The sequence below is a fragment of the Macadamia integrifolia genome, chromosome 9, assembly GCF_013358625.1.
Source record: "Macadamia integrifolia cultivar HAES 741 chromosome 9, SCU_Mint_v3, whole genome shotgun sequence".
Lineage (NCBI taxonomy): Eukaryota > Viridiplantae > Streptophyta > Magnoliopsida > Proteales > Proteaceae > Macadamia > Macadamia integrifolia.
Genome location: NC_056565.1, coordinates 1,726,920 through 1,740,638, shown reverse-complemented (window position 1 = coordinate 1,740,638; position 13,719 = coordinate 1,726,920). Strand labels below are relative to the sequence as shown.

At 38.5% G+C, this 13,719-nt stretch overlaps 1 protein-coding gene across 1 annotated transcript; it reads left to right on the top strand.

The window, feature by feature from the left end:
• Positions 1 to 771: 771 nt before the first annotated feature.
• Positions 772 to 1,730, top strand: LOC122089364. The gene has a single exon (XM_042659024.1). The coding sequence runs from the start codon at positions 804 to 806 to the stop codon at positions 1,434 to 1,436; it is 633 nt and encodes a 210-aa protein (XP_042514958.1). The 5' UTR covers positions 772 to 803; the 3' UTR covers positions 1,437 to 1,730.
• The last annotated feature ends 11,989 nt before the right edge of the window (positions 1,731 to 13,719 follow it).

The following is a 13,719-nucleotide window of genomic DNA, read 5'->3' as shown; positions in this document are numbered from 1 at the left end:
ATATATATATATATATATATAACAAGACTCAATCATGAAACATTTGAGTCAAATAAGACTAGGTCTTTTCACCCAAGTTACTATAAACTCAATGAATCTAATTGTTATTCAAAATACTAACAAATCAGTTCATTATTTCAGTTGTTCATTTTTATTATTAATATTTTTATAATGATATAAATTCAAAATTCAAATGATATAATATTTTTTTATATTTTTTATGAATTTTTTATATTAAATATATATATATATATATATATATATATATAAAATGACTTACCCTGATTAGATTTACTAGATCAAAATCATCCAATTGTTTTGAAAGGAGTCAAAAAACTTGGCTTCCCAACTACTTTTTAACTATTTTGATATTTGGGTTTTATGAAAATCTTATTCTAACCTAACCCAAAACAACCAATTGTTGCAATTTGGTTTTATTAGGCAATGTTGGAGATTAACATTAATTAATAAAAGGGAAAAGACAAGATTGTTACTTGGTCTAAGATATGCCACAAGGGATTATTACTTCACAAACTATTATTTTGAAGAACACTGTAGATTTGTAAAGTGGCTGTATCCATGTCCCTTACACTTTTCACAAGCTATTATTCTACATATCCATTTCCTCGCCGACTTGGTTGACCACCGACTTTATTACAAGAAAACAAACCAAGACTTACCAAGTCAAGGCACCCATGATAGCATAATCCACCCTTCTTTGTATATAACCAAACCTTCTTCCTCCCTTCACCACCCAAAACTTTGAAAAACCCAACTCTTACCTTCCAAATCTTCTCAATCTTATGGGTAATGCACTTCCTTCTTGTTTTACTTCAAAACAAGAGCCATGGGTGAAGCTAGTTTTTTGGGAAGGAACAACTAAGATTCTCACCGGAGACCGGCTCGCCGGCGAGGTCATGTTTGAGTATCCAGACAGGTTGGTCTGTCATTCTGGTTCTTTCTACATAGGTCACCCAATACCGGCGTTAGCCATCGGAGACGAATTGATAAAAGGCGAAACGTATTTCGTTCTTCCAATTGATCGGTTTGCTTCCAAGATGTTCTCTGCTTCATCACTTGCTTCATTTGATTCAAGTCCTAAGCCTGCACCCATCAACTTTCGTAACTGTCCACTTCAATATATTAAGGGAGCTAATGGAAGAGTATTGATAAGGGTGAGCCCAGAATTTATATTGAAAATTCTGTTAAGAGGGAAAGATAATCAAGGTTGTAATAGCCCTACAAGTAGCTTCCTTTGTAGTACACCAGAGTTGCAGAAACATTATGAACAGTTGGTTGGATCTAGAGAGCAGACATGGTCACCTCGGCTTGATACTATTTCTGAGTTTAGGAAGAGTTGTAATACTACTACGTGCTCGCCAATTAGGCTCTTTGGATTGAAGGAAAAATCAGAAGAGCTTGAAGGGGGTAGTTAACTGATCTTCATGGGTAATTGATAAGGTAAAATTTAGTTTAATTGTTAAGGATGACACTGAACGTATGTTCTGATAACTGTAATTATTATCTTCTTTTTTTTTTGGGGGGGGGGAGAGGTGGAAGTAATTATTTTGTTGCTTTTGTTATGAGGTGTACAAATTAGGGTTTTAATCAATAGAACTGTGGATGGAAAGCAAACGCTTATCGTGTATCTTGTTCCGCGTGTGGCTTTAGGATCACTCAATTGGGTGATTCATCTATGGTGAAGAAAAACTTTATCCAATTATGAATCATTCAACGTATTAGAGTCAATGGTACGTACCAATATTGAAGTTCAGGTTCTCTGGTTATGTTGATTTCCAAAGACTGGAATCCAATACTAGACCTCATTATGATGATTAGGTGGGGGAAGTTTCTTTTCTTCTTCCTACCAAAAAAAAAAAAATCTCGCCTTCTCTACTTGTTAATTTCTCTTTTTAAGGGCCATAGATGCTCTGATTCTTATTTCTGTTTTTCTAAGTTTAGTTTCTGAAGCTGTTTGATGGTTTTGGATTGAACCTATGGATTCTTCTTTAAAACATTCATTTTCTTGGTGGATTTTCTACTATTATGAATATTACTATGCTTATATGTTCGTAGACTTGAATTAGTTGGTAGTTTTTCCATGAAATCATACACTAAATTGATTTTGGTATGGAATAATAAATGGGGCAGGACGGTTCTGGGATGGGATTCCCAATAGTATTAGTATCAAAAAATCGATTAGGTAACAAATGGAACCAGAACCCCAACAAAGTTTCAAAGTGTGTATTTCATGTTCATATATTCAAGTTTTATGGCTATAGTTTGATATATTCGAGTAGTTTTTTTTTTTTTTTTTTTGGAGGTTTCAGTTGATGGACCTTTAGTTTTGTTACTATAAACTTGTTTGATAATGATACTAAAACTATATTCGGGCTTATTTATTTGGTCATCATAAATTCTTAGTTGTTATTTTGAAAATCTTACATATTATCTTAGAGAGTTTGAACAATTAAAACCACTCTACCAAAAAAAAAAAAGTAGTAAATCCAAAATGTCCATTATGGTTTTCTATTCTCATTTGTGTTGTAAAGCAAGGGGCATCTTAAATCTCATGACAATGAAGAGTTCTGCAACACTAATAATGAAATCTTCTTGCTATGAACCACTGAAGTTCTTCTCCCTATCTACCATGCCTAGAATCATTTTAGGAACCAATATTGTCCCATCCCATTAATAATCGGGGCCAAGACCTTGGTTTAGTCCGGTTGACTAAATGAGATGGTATAGAAATTGACACATTTGGTACCTGCATAGACCCATCCGAATATTGGGAACAGTCCCAATTGAGATCATTAATTGCCACAGCTATGACAACTTAGGCCTTGTTTGATGACACTCCAAATTCTTGATTCCATTGATTTCTATTCTACGGGAATAAAATAGGAGTGGAATTCTGTTCGGCAAATCTGATCTGATTTTATGCTCCCATAGAACAAATTGCCCCAAATGCCCTCCATAATTAGCGACATTCTTTTTGTCCCGAAACAACCCAAATTAGAACAAATCCCTACGATCCGATTAATATTTCTATGCCTGACTGGTCAACCTCTTCAATTTCTTATTCTTCTTCTGCTTTACCAGCTCAACTAGTTAATCTACCACCCAACTCGGTAGCTCGTTTATTATTTGATTTCTCACTCCTTCGATGAGCAACAACTTCATTGATCAAGCCCATTAATCACAAATTAACGAGGTCGGTTACATGGATCCATGGATCCAAACAAAACAAAGTAGGTAAAAGTTGAGGTCTAAGCAAAAAAGGTGGATGAAGACATGAGAAATAAAGAAAAAAAAAAAAAAAAAGATGAGAAATGAAAATGATAAATCCATAAGGGAGATGAAGAATGCAAGATGATAAATAAAGATGAAAATATGAGGGTATGAGGGTATGCGAAAAGAGGACATCTCGATTGTAATACTCAGTTGATGATAAAAGAAGCAGCAAAATACTGATTGGGAAGGTGAGTTTTTGCACACACAAATGATTGACAACACCCAAAATACCTATACTTCTACTGCGTTGGGCTTGAAACGGTCTCAGTCAGAGGGAGTAGAATTCCAACACTAGACAAATTGGAGAGAGTGAGCAGGAAGGGTGATGGTGGGATTGTGTTACTATGCTTCTAGTGAAGCTGTATGAAGCAGTACTGGTGGTGTTTAAATCTATACAATGGCATTTTCAAAATTATTTGGTGTAGAAACAGAATTGATTCCTACATACCAAACGCTTTCTGATCTTTTTTTGTTCTGGAATCAATACCAATATTGTAACCAAACACCAATCCAACGATCAAAAATCATGGAATCAAGAAAAATTAAGTCCACCTAAAATTAGCAGAATGAGATTGGGATGGTTTTTTTCGATAATAATCAGTAAAATGGAATTAAAAGAGAAAAATATAATACAAGATTAATGTCCAGGCATTCTTTGACGGCACACATACAATCAAAATTATTTTTAACCCCACACCTTTGGCAGAATGAGATTGGGATGATTTTTTTTTTCCTAAAAGGTAATTTTATTGAGAAGAAATCAAAGAAAATTACATCAAAATAAGAAGATTGGACATGGCTGAAACTGCTAGAGCAACTTGCAAACTCCACCTTCGGTATGGCCATCAGCAGAGAGAGCAAGCAGCGCCCTAACAGAATCTAAATCTGTGCCTATCCATTGCGTCATTCTCCAACTCAGCCTGGATATGACTCGGAAAAGCCATTGAAGTATCCGATAAACCTGACTTAGAAGCCTTCTTCGCAAGATAATCTACTATGGGGTTAGCCTCATAGAAATAGTGGGTAGCCAACCTTCGAAGGGATGGATTCTAAAAAAGGGAGAGTGAAAACCCACTTTTGGAGAATGAACCACGGGGTCTAATTATTCTGAATCACCAATACCACCGCTGCCAAATCAGATTCAATCCACAGACCCTTTACATACATAGACTTCACCATCAGAATTCCTTCCATCACCGCATCAAGTTCAGCTTCATATATTTTCTTAATGCCTAGATAAACACTGAAGGCGCCACAGACCTGTCCATCACTATTTCGAAGAATACAACCTGCTCCTGCCCTACCTAGGTTACCTAGAGGACTGCCATCAACATTCACCTTGTCCAGTTTAGGGGTGGCTTGCGCCAACGCACTTCTAGAGGAGGGGAAAATCTGGGATTTTGTATCGCCAAGCCCAATTTTCTACAACATAGAACATCAGAATCCGATTTCACCTCGCCCATAGATCTCCCTAAGCATAGGATAAGTTCCTGGCGGATGTATTCAAAAGAAAAAAACATAGAGCGGGATTTGACCTCTAAGCTTCTTCTATTTCTCTCCAATCAGATATGAGTTGCAATAATGGTAAATCCGATCATCCATGGAATTTTTAAATTAGTAGCCTTCAGCTTCATCTTCCACCACTTAATCAAGCCTTCAACCAACTACTGCTTCGACCATAAAACCCCAAAGCAATTTGTAAAATTTTCCCAAATACCCACTGAATAGGGGCATTTGAGGAAAATATGGTCTAAGCTATCCTCCTCTCGATCACAGAGGGAGCATTTAGAAGCTATCGGGATCCCCTTTTTCCTAACCATAACATCAGAAGGTAGCCGCCTATGGGCCAATCGCCACCCTAATGTGGAATATCTAGGAGACAACCCTTTACACCAAATCACAGAGCACCAGTACACTGCTGAAGATTTCCTCCTAATGTCCTCCCATGTAGAAGCAGTCGAAAAAGAACCCAACGAGGTCCGTTGCCAGGTACAGACATCTTCCAACTGACCATTAAATAACTTGACCTCCTTCATAACATTGAAAATATTACGAAGAAGATCAGGCCTAACCTCATGAAGATCCCTCTCACTATTTTTTATGAAATCACCTACCTTAGCCGAAGTAGAGAAAGGAGGAAGGGTATCTGAGTGAATTTCTTTCAATACTAATTTTGGACCCCACCACTTGTCCTTCCAAAAATTAGCCAGGTTTCCATTTCCAATAATCCATCTCTCACTTTTCTTCACAAAATCTCACATTTTTCTAACACCCATAGCAATAGAGGAAAGCCGACAACCCTTATTAAAGATCCCCTCCTTCTTGACAAACCAACCTCTAAGGAATGAGCTAGCTGCAGATTTCTCATGCTTAATTCGCCAGACCAACTTACTCAGCATAGCCTTGTTCGAATCTCTGAGCCTTCTGATACCCAAACCCCCCTCCCTCTTCCTTGGGTTTACATAAGGAGTCCCACTTCACCGTGATTTATCTCGTGGAATCCACCTCCCCTGTCCAAATAAAGTTCCTCATCCATCTCTCCATTATAGCCAGGAGAGAGGACGACCACTAGTACACTGCAAAACTATGATTAGGAATGCCAACAATGATAGACTGCACCAACTCCACTCTTCTTGCCATCGATAAAAGCTTTCCTTTCCGTTTCAACCCTTCACTCTATCCATCATAAGTAGCAAAGCATCCTTCTTTACTCTTCCCTTGAAGATCTCCACACCAAGATATCTCGTAGGGATGTTACAAATTGGAATTCCCAAGGAAGCAGAGATGGATAGCTTCCGACTCGAAGCAATTTTCCCCGGGAATAATTTGGTTTTATCAAAGTTAATACATTGGCCAGAGAACTCTTGGTACTTCAAAAAAAATTCTTTCAAATTTCGAACATACCAAAATGACGCATTTGAAAAGATGAAAATATCATCCACAAAGAGGATATGACCAGGGGTGTGACGCCTCTAGGGGTTTTAATTAGCTTCAGCTTGTTGGTCTGAACCATCTTCGACAGGCCACTGGTTCGCACTTCTTCTGCTATTATGAATAGTATAGGGGAAATAGGGTCACCTTGTCTCAGCCCATGCTCCACACCAAAAGAATGCCTACGGACCTCCATTAACAGACTGATATCTAGGTACATATCAAAATCTAGTGCGACCAAATAACCCACCTTTCAGAGAAACCAAATCTACGCATCACTTAAAAAAGAAAAGACCAAAAAATAGTATTATAGGCCTTTTTTATATCAATTTTCAAACCTAAGCCGCCTCCTCTAGTAGAAGAGAACATCAGGCTTGCCAACTCTGACGCCACACTGATATTGTTCTGAATTAGCTTCCCCTTCTGAAAGGCCCTTTACTCTTCAAAAATGGGTCTAAGTAAAAAAGACTCGAGGCACATTGCCATCACCTTTAAGATAATTTTGCAAAAAAAATTACCCATACGCAAAGGCCGAAATTTATCCAGAGTTATGGCCCCATCCACCTTAGGTATCAGGACAAGAAAATTGTTATTAACTCCTCGGGGCATACAACTCGAGCTGAAGAAGTACCTCACACTGTTGCACACCTCCTTTTCCACAATCTGCCAATAGTGCTTATAGAAAGCACCAGAGAAGCCATCAGGACCAGGAGAACTATCTGAATCCAACTCCCACACCGCTTTTTTAATCTCTGCATCACCAAGGAGGGAATCAACACGATACACATCAGCATACTGAAGGACCAGGGGAATGTTGTCCAATAAATCCACATGCTCCATTGTGGGAACAAATTTGTGAAATCCCTCATAAAAATCAACAATGCAATCTCCCAACTTATTTTTCCATTTAACATCTATACCATCTTGTTTTTTGAGAGCCCTAATAGTATTTCTATTTCTTCTCATTTTCATTGACAAATGGAAGAACTTAGAATTTCTATCACCTTGCTTCATCCACCTGATCCTAGCTTTTTCAGCCCAGAGTTTTTCATGGTTTTCCAGAGCCTTTACCAGGGAAGTTTTTGCATCTGCCTCCATAGCAAAGAGGTGATCATCCATGCCATTAGTCTCAATCACTTCCTACACCTTAAAGAGATTCTTCTTAGCCTCTTCCAGGGCCTTTTCGAAGTGGGGGAAGGAGGACCTCGCCCAAGACTTCAGACACCCTTTGAGGCGCTTAAGCTTGTTCATGAGGGCAAAGATAGGCATCCCTTCACTCCATTCAAACCAAGAGAAAGCCACAATCCTATCAAAATCCTCATGGTCCATCCAAAATTTGTTGAACTAGAACCAACAATTGTAGGGACGTTGGCTAATAGCAGTTGACAACAATAGCGGAGCATGGTCAGAAGCAACCCAAGGAAGGACATGTTGCGAGCAGTCTTGAAAGCAAGAGATCCACTCTTCATTACAAAAAATCCTATCCAGAACCACACATACATTGCCTCTGCGACAGTTATTAGACCAAGTAAATTTTCTACCACTCGACTACACGTCAACCATAGAGAAAGCATCAACCATGGCCCCATACTCTACTGCAAATCCCAAGCTAAAATTCCTCGGCCCACATTTTTCAAGAGATTGAAGAGTGGCATTAAAATCCCCTATTACGGTCCATAGGGTAGGAGACTGGGGGGAATCTGTCACCAAACCCATCCGTAAATCCTTCCTGTCAACTCTGAAACTACTGGCATGAACAACAAAAACTTGGATCCTCTGAAGGTCCGAAAGCAAAGAAACAACCACAAGGATATTCAAATTTCTCCTCCACAAAATCCATAAGTTAGGAATTCTACTCATACGGTTATTATGAATAAAGTCAAAATAAAATCTTATTATTAAAAAATAACTTAGGAAATTCACTCACATCCCCCATGGGTTCAACAATGCAAAGAAGGTCTGGATCCTTCCTTGTGATTAAATTCCTCAAGGCACGCCTCCCAACTGCCTTTTTCATTCCTCTAATGTTCCAGAAGAGGATCTTCATAAGAAATTATTTTTTAAAGCCAGCCTGACGATCAGACTTTGAAGTCTACCCCGTCACTGCAGAGATCTTCACCTTTCTCCTAGCTTCACCCTCCACACTGCTAAGAGCACTGTCAAGGGCTGTCACTTCTTGGTGCTGAATGATCACCCTCCCTCCCACAATCTGAGAAGGGGATAAACCAGATATGACATTCTCTGTGCCCCCCATTCATGGCCACGACCGTTTCTGCCACTATGAGACTGACCACGACCTCCTTGACCACCAACATATGCAACCTTGACTTTACGAGGATGTAAGTTACGGTGAACAGGCGCCCTTCCTTCAGCTCCCATTGCCCCTAGGCCATAATTATCCATCGGGTCAGATCCATACCTGCTAACCCCTAAAGGATTATCCACCATAACATGCGCCTGGCCAATCCAATTCTGGATGTTACTTATGGGTAGCAAAACTTCTAGGTTACCATGTTCCACGTTATCATGAGACCTAGTCAAAGGAACAACCAAATCTTCCATTCTTATTTGATTGGTTCTAGGAATGGAATTTTCCATAGAAGGTGAAGGTGAAAGATTCCCTTCCATCCTAGGACTCCAAACATGATTTGGGTTCACTGGAATTATCAACTGCCAATGCCGCCTCCCCCTCTGGTGAAGCAGGATCACTGCCCAAGTGCACTTCATCTCTCTTATCGGCATCTCTCATCTCTGCCGCCTTCTTCTCTCCATAGTTCATAGACAAATGACCAATTTTTTTTATAGAACTTGCATCTCTCAACGTCATCCTCATAAATAATTCTTTGTTTAAACCAGAAAAGGATATCTTTCCTTTGCTGTCTCTTCTCCACCTGTAGTTCCTCTGCCCTGCTACCACCCAATGCCACCTCCACCAGAACACGAGCGTAGTTCCCCATCGACCCTTTCGCCGTCTGTTTATCAATTGCAATGGGTGGTCCCGAAGATTTTGCCATAGAGAGCAAAAAATTTTCATGCCAATACTCCATTGGCAACTTAGGGTAGTGGCTCTAGACCAGTTTGGTCTGAATATGATCTTCAAGAATGTTGAACTCAGGCCGCCAATGTTGAAATCGTATAACTTGTCCTTTCACCTTGACCGGCCCTCTTTTCCATATGGAGGCCATATCCCCTTCAAGTTCAAACCAAAACAAATTATAGCCTTTACCCAGTGGAGCGAGATTGACCTTTCATTTGAATTGCTTCGCACATCATCCATTGATACAAACCGAAAATTCACTCTCCCAATCAAGGAAAAATTAAACGTTTGAAGCTTCTCTTCGTATGCCTCCTGTGGTATCACCACCTTGGTAAGTGACCCAGTATGAATCGGATCAGGCAAGTCTTCTACATCCGGTAAGGTTCTACGAGCAATCGTAGCATAGGATTGTTTCTTACCACCATTCTTATTCTTCTCAACCGCACCTGAGGTTGCTTCTAGAGCCACCTCCTCCACAGGCGCAGTTGTGTTCCTTGCCGTCTGGACATCCACAAGGGGCACCCTTGGATCATTCCCGGCCTTAGAACCATGAGGAAGGGGAGTCTGCGATCTAAGAGCAGGTCTCCAAAAATCTATAATCCTCTTTTGTTTTCCTAGATCAGGTGGTCGGTCACCATGAGGGCCACCGTCACTGCCCAAATCCCAATCTACCTCTGGCTCAGAGCTTCTCTCTTCTAAAGTGCTCACCTCTCCCTTTTTTAGAGATCTTCATATTGGGATGGTTATCAAATGGGTTCTTAATGTTATGAAATAATATTTTTACCTATATTAGAAGTGAGCTGGTCTACCTAGCTTTATTTCTAGGCATCCCATTCTCCATTCTCTTTCATAAGTTTTCAATATATACATATATATATATATATATATATATATATATATGGGAGAGGGATAGACATGCCGCCGATATCAAGTATGCTAGTGGATAGCACCAATAGGATCACATGATGGAGTATCATTCATGAAGGATATAAGGGTCATTTCTGAAAAAGGGAAGAGAGAGATAGACACAATAGGTCCTAGCATACTTGATATCGGCGGCATACCCAACCTTTTCCATATATATATATATATATATAAAGAGAGAAAAAAAAGGATCTTTTACACCATTGGATGAGGTGGAATTAAGAGACCACACTCATTTTTAGTCATACATTGGAAATTTAAGAAGAGAAGAAGGTAAGTTCATAAATGAGGACATATGGTGGAGAGTTTCAACCTTGGATATTAATGGGTTAATGTAATTGTTCCCATCAGTTTTTGTCCAATTCAATCATAATCGGTCATTTTATTAGTTGGGCTTGTCAGTTTAAATGTCCTAGATTGAGAGCCAACTGAAAATTTAGATTTTTTAATGCCCAAAACAAAGAAACGGACAAATATACCAAATGGTAACTCACTTTTGGTTTAAAATGGTCTGTTTCAATTTTTGGGCTGTTGGTTTGGCCCAAGTTTTGAGAGTGTTGGATCAGATTCCTGTCTCGTACGGTTTGATCCACATAGATAGAATCCATCACAAATTTTTTTCTTTGGTAAATTTCATCTGTGTGAATCAGTCCTGTACAAAAATGATTTCTCATACAAGGACCTAATCCACTCTCAAGTTTTGACACCCTCATCTGGAGGTATTGAAACAAAATCCAAAGTTTTGCCTCTTGCCAAGGCATCATACTCTTCCTTCATTTCATTCTCCCAATTTGATACCTCCTTTTGCCTCGTCATGAAGTTTGAGTTCATGCTTCTACCGAAAAAAAAAATTGTTGCAGAAAAAAATTCATCTCATCAAGAAAAATCCTCTCTTTTGTTTATGGCAGAACACACCTCTACTTTCCTACAGAAGCACACAACAAAGGATTAAAAGACAGAATCGGCCACCTCCTCCCTATCAAAGGAATCATCTTAAAAGAGAGAATCGATGAACTTTTGTTCATTAAGGAAGAAAATAATTATTGAGTTGTGTGGACGTAGGTTCAAAAGAAGAATGAACCACGATATACCTTGTGTCTCCATCTCCTCTCTACCCCTTTTCTTATTACTTCAACATAGAGGATGAAGTTGATGGGAATCTGTCCGGTGGTGAAAGCCACCTCTTCGTCGACCACTCACCAAGAAAATAATAGATAAAGTACCAGTCCTCAATCCAAGGGCGATTGGAACCACACTACATGGGAAAAATCACATTAACATAGAATATGTTCATCTGACTCATCACCTTTGTTACACAAGGGACATGGAGAACGCAAACCTGTAGTCATAGCCACACTTCCAAGCGAATAGAAAGATTCAATGGGTATCTTTACATTCCACAATCTTGACCATTAATGACCTACATGATGTTAAAATTAACCAATGGGATTGATGCCCAACCGCAACCAAACCACATGTCCGACATGTTAATACCTATCTCATTCTGCATGGCTATATAAATTAGGGGAGAAAGTTTTCCTTCACCCATACATATCTAGGGTTATTATTACTTTGTCCCTTACTAGATAATGTCATAACTTACCCTTCTTCTCATATTGATGCCTATATGACCAGGTTGGTTCCTCCTTGCATTTCTCTCCTTTTTATTTTTTATTTATTTTTTATTTTTTATGATTGCACTCCTTGCATTTCTCCAATTCGAAGGCATAGTGTTTAAATTCTTGGATGGCCCAGTTTAGAGGGCCTAAAGCAAATCAAAGGCCCAAAGACAAGTCGATAATAAAAATCAGAGTCCAAAGCCCAAGCCCAAACATAAAGCCACTATGTCCAACCAGAAGCCCATAGAATCTAACCAGGTGCATATTCATGGCATGAAGCTCTAAAGCCTGGCCAGGTCTAGCCGATGCTTAAAGTCTCTTTGTACGCTTTACAACCTTGAAGGCTGAACTTGATCCAACTGACTGGTTTTAGTTGTAACAATGGCTGACTAGCTTCCATAACCCTGTGTATAGAAAAAAGTTACTCGGACTGCTTGTGGAAAATATGACCTAAATTGATGTAGGAAGTGAATGGTAATCGTAAACAAGAATCACATAGTCGCACATAAAGATTTATGTGGTTCAATATGACATCTCTCTCATATCAATTACAGAGAAAGAGCTCTCGCTACAAATATATAGTATTATTCTGTACTTGTATTATACTAAAATGTCATATATCCCTACGACTTCTTAACGAATGACCTTTCAGAATCAGCACACTTATGCAAGCGATGGAATACAAGACATCATATCTCCAACATTCATGGCCATGGAGGTTTAGACCCAATTGAACTCAGGAAGAGCCCTTTACATTAAGGGTCAGCTTGATAACGTTTCAAGAAAAGCGTTTCTATTTCCAGAAACACCAGAAACGGAGCAAAAAGCATTTGATAAAATTGTTTCGTTTCACTTATTTTTAGAAATAGAAATAGAAATTTTTACTTATTTATGGTTCAAGAAACGACCCAGGTGAAACAAGTTCAACTTGTTTCGCCGTTTCTGAAAACGACTTGTGGCAATTCTTTCACTGGTTACCATCGGCTTCTAAAAACATGACTTATCAAACATCTTCAATTCCATTTCTGTTTCTAGAAACGAAAATTTATGTTTCTGCCGTTTCTTGAAACAGAAACGGCAGAAACGTTATCAAACGGACCCTAAGTTTATAGTCAGTGTTTTATTCTCCAAATCACCCAGAAACATTATCATCCCAAAAAGAAAAGTCCCATTAATGTTTCAAAAATGATCAAGATAAATAAAAAAAAAAAAAAAAAAAAAAATTGAGTATCCAATATAGACCTTGAGAGTACTTAACTTGATATACCAGATTACAAGGTGAGGCAACCCAAGACCATATCAATCCACACTAAATCACTTTCCTAATCAATATGGGATCAACCCTGCATATGACTTATATGGTATCGTAGCTTGTCTCTTGTTCTTTTTGTTCTTTTTGGTACTAAGATATCTCTTAATTAATTATATGAACTCAAAGAAGATAATGACCTAAAATATTAGAACCTAAGACCAATTTAGCATAATCCACATGGAATAATGGATCAAGTAGGTTATATTCTATTGGCCTTTTGTAATCTAAACTATTTAATAGAAGTATTTTCAAAGTAGTGGTGGAGAGGAAACTTCCTAACATACAATGAATGTAAAATTTTGGATTATAGGATAATTTGGATTTTATCTAATAGCTGATTTCTTATAAATTGGGGGAATCCTTTTTGTTGGCTCATCAAGTTTGGGTTGGACATTTGTCGTTGTCTTGCTCTTGTTTGAACTGAAATTCCATTTCAATAAATAAATAAATAAATGGATTGATACATAGAAGACCTCCAATTACTTGTGAATAATAGAATCAATTATCCAAGAAGAGGTTTGACTTCTCCTGAAAGAAGAACTTGACAACATCTATTTCAACTGTTATTAACAAATCTCTGGTCCCCCATAGCATTCTTATTA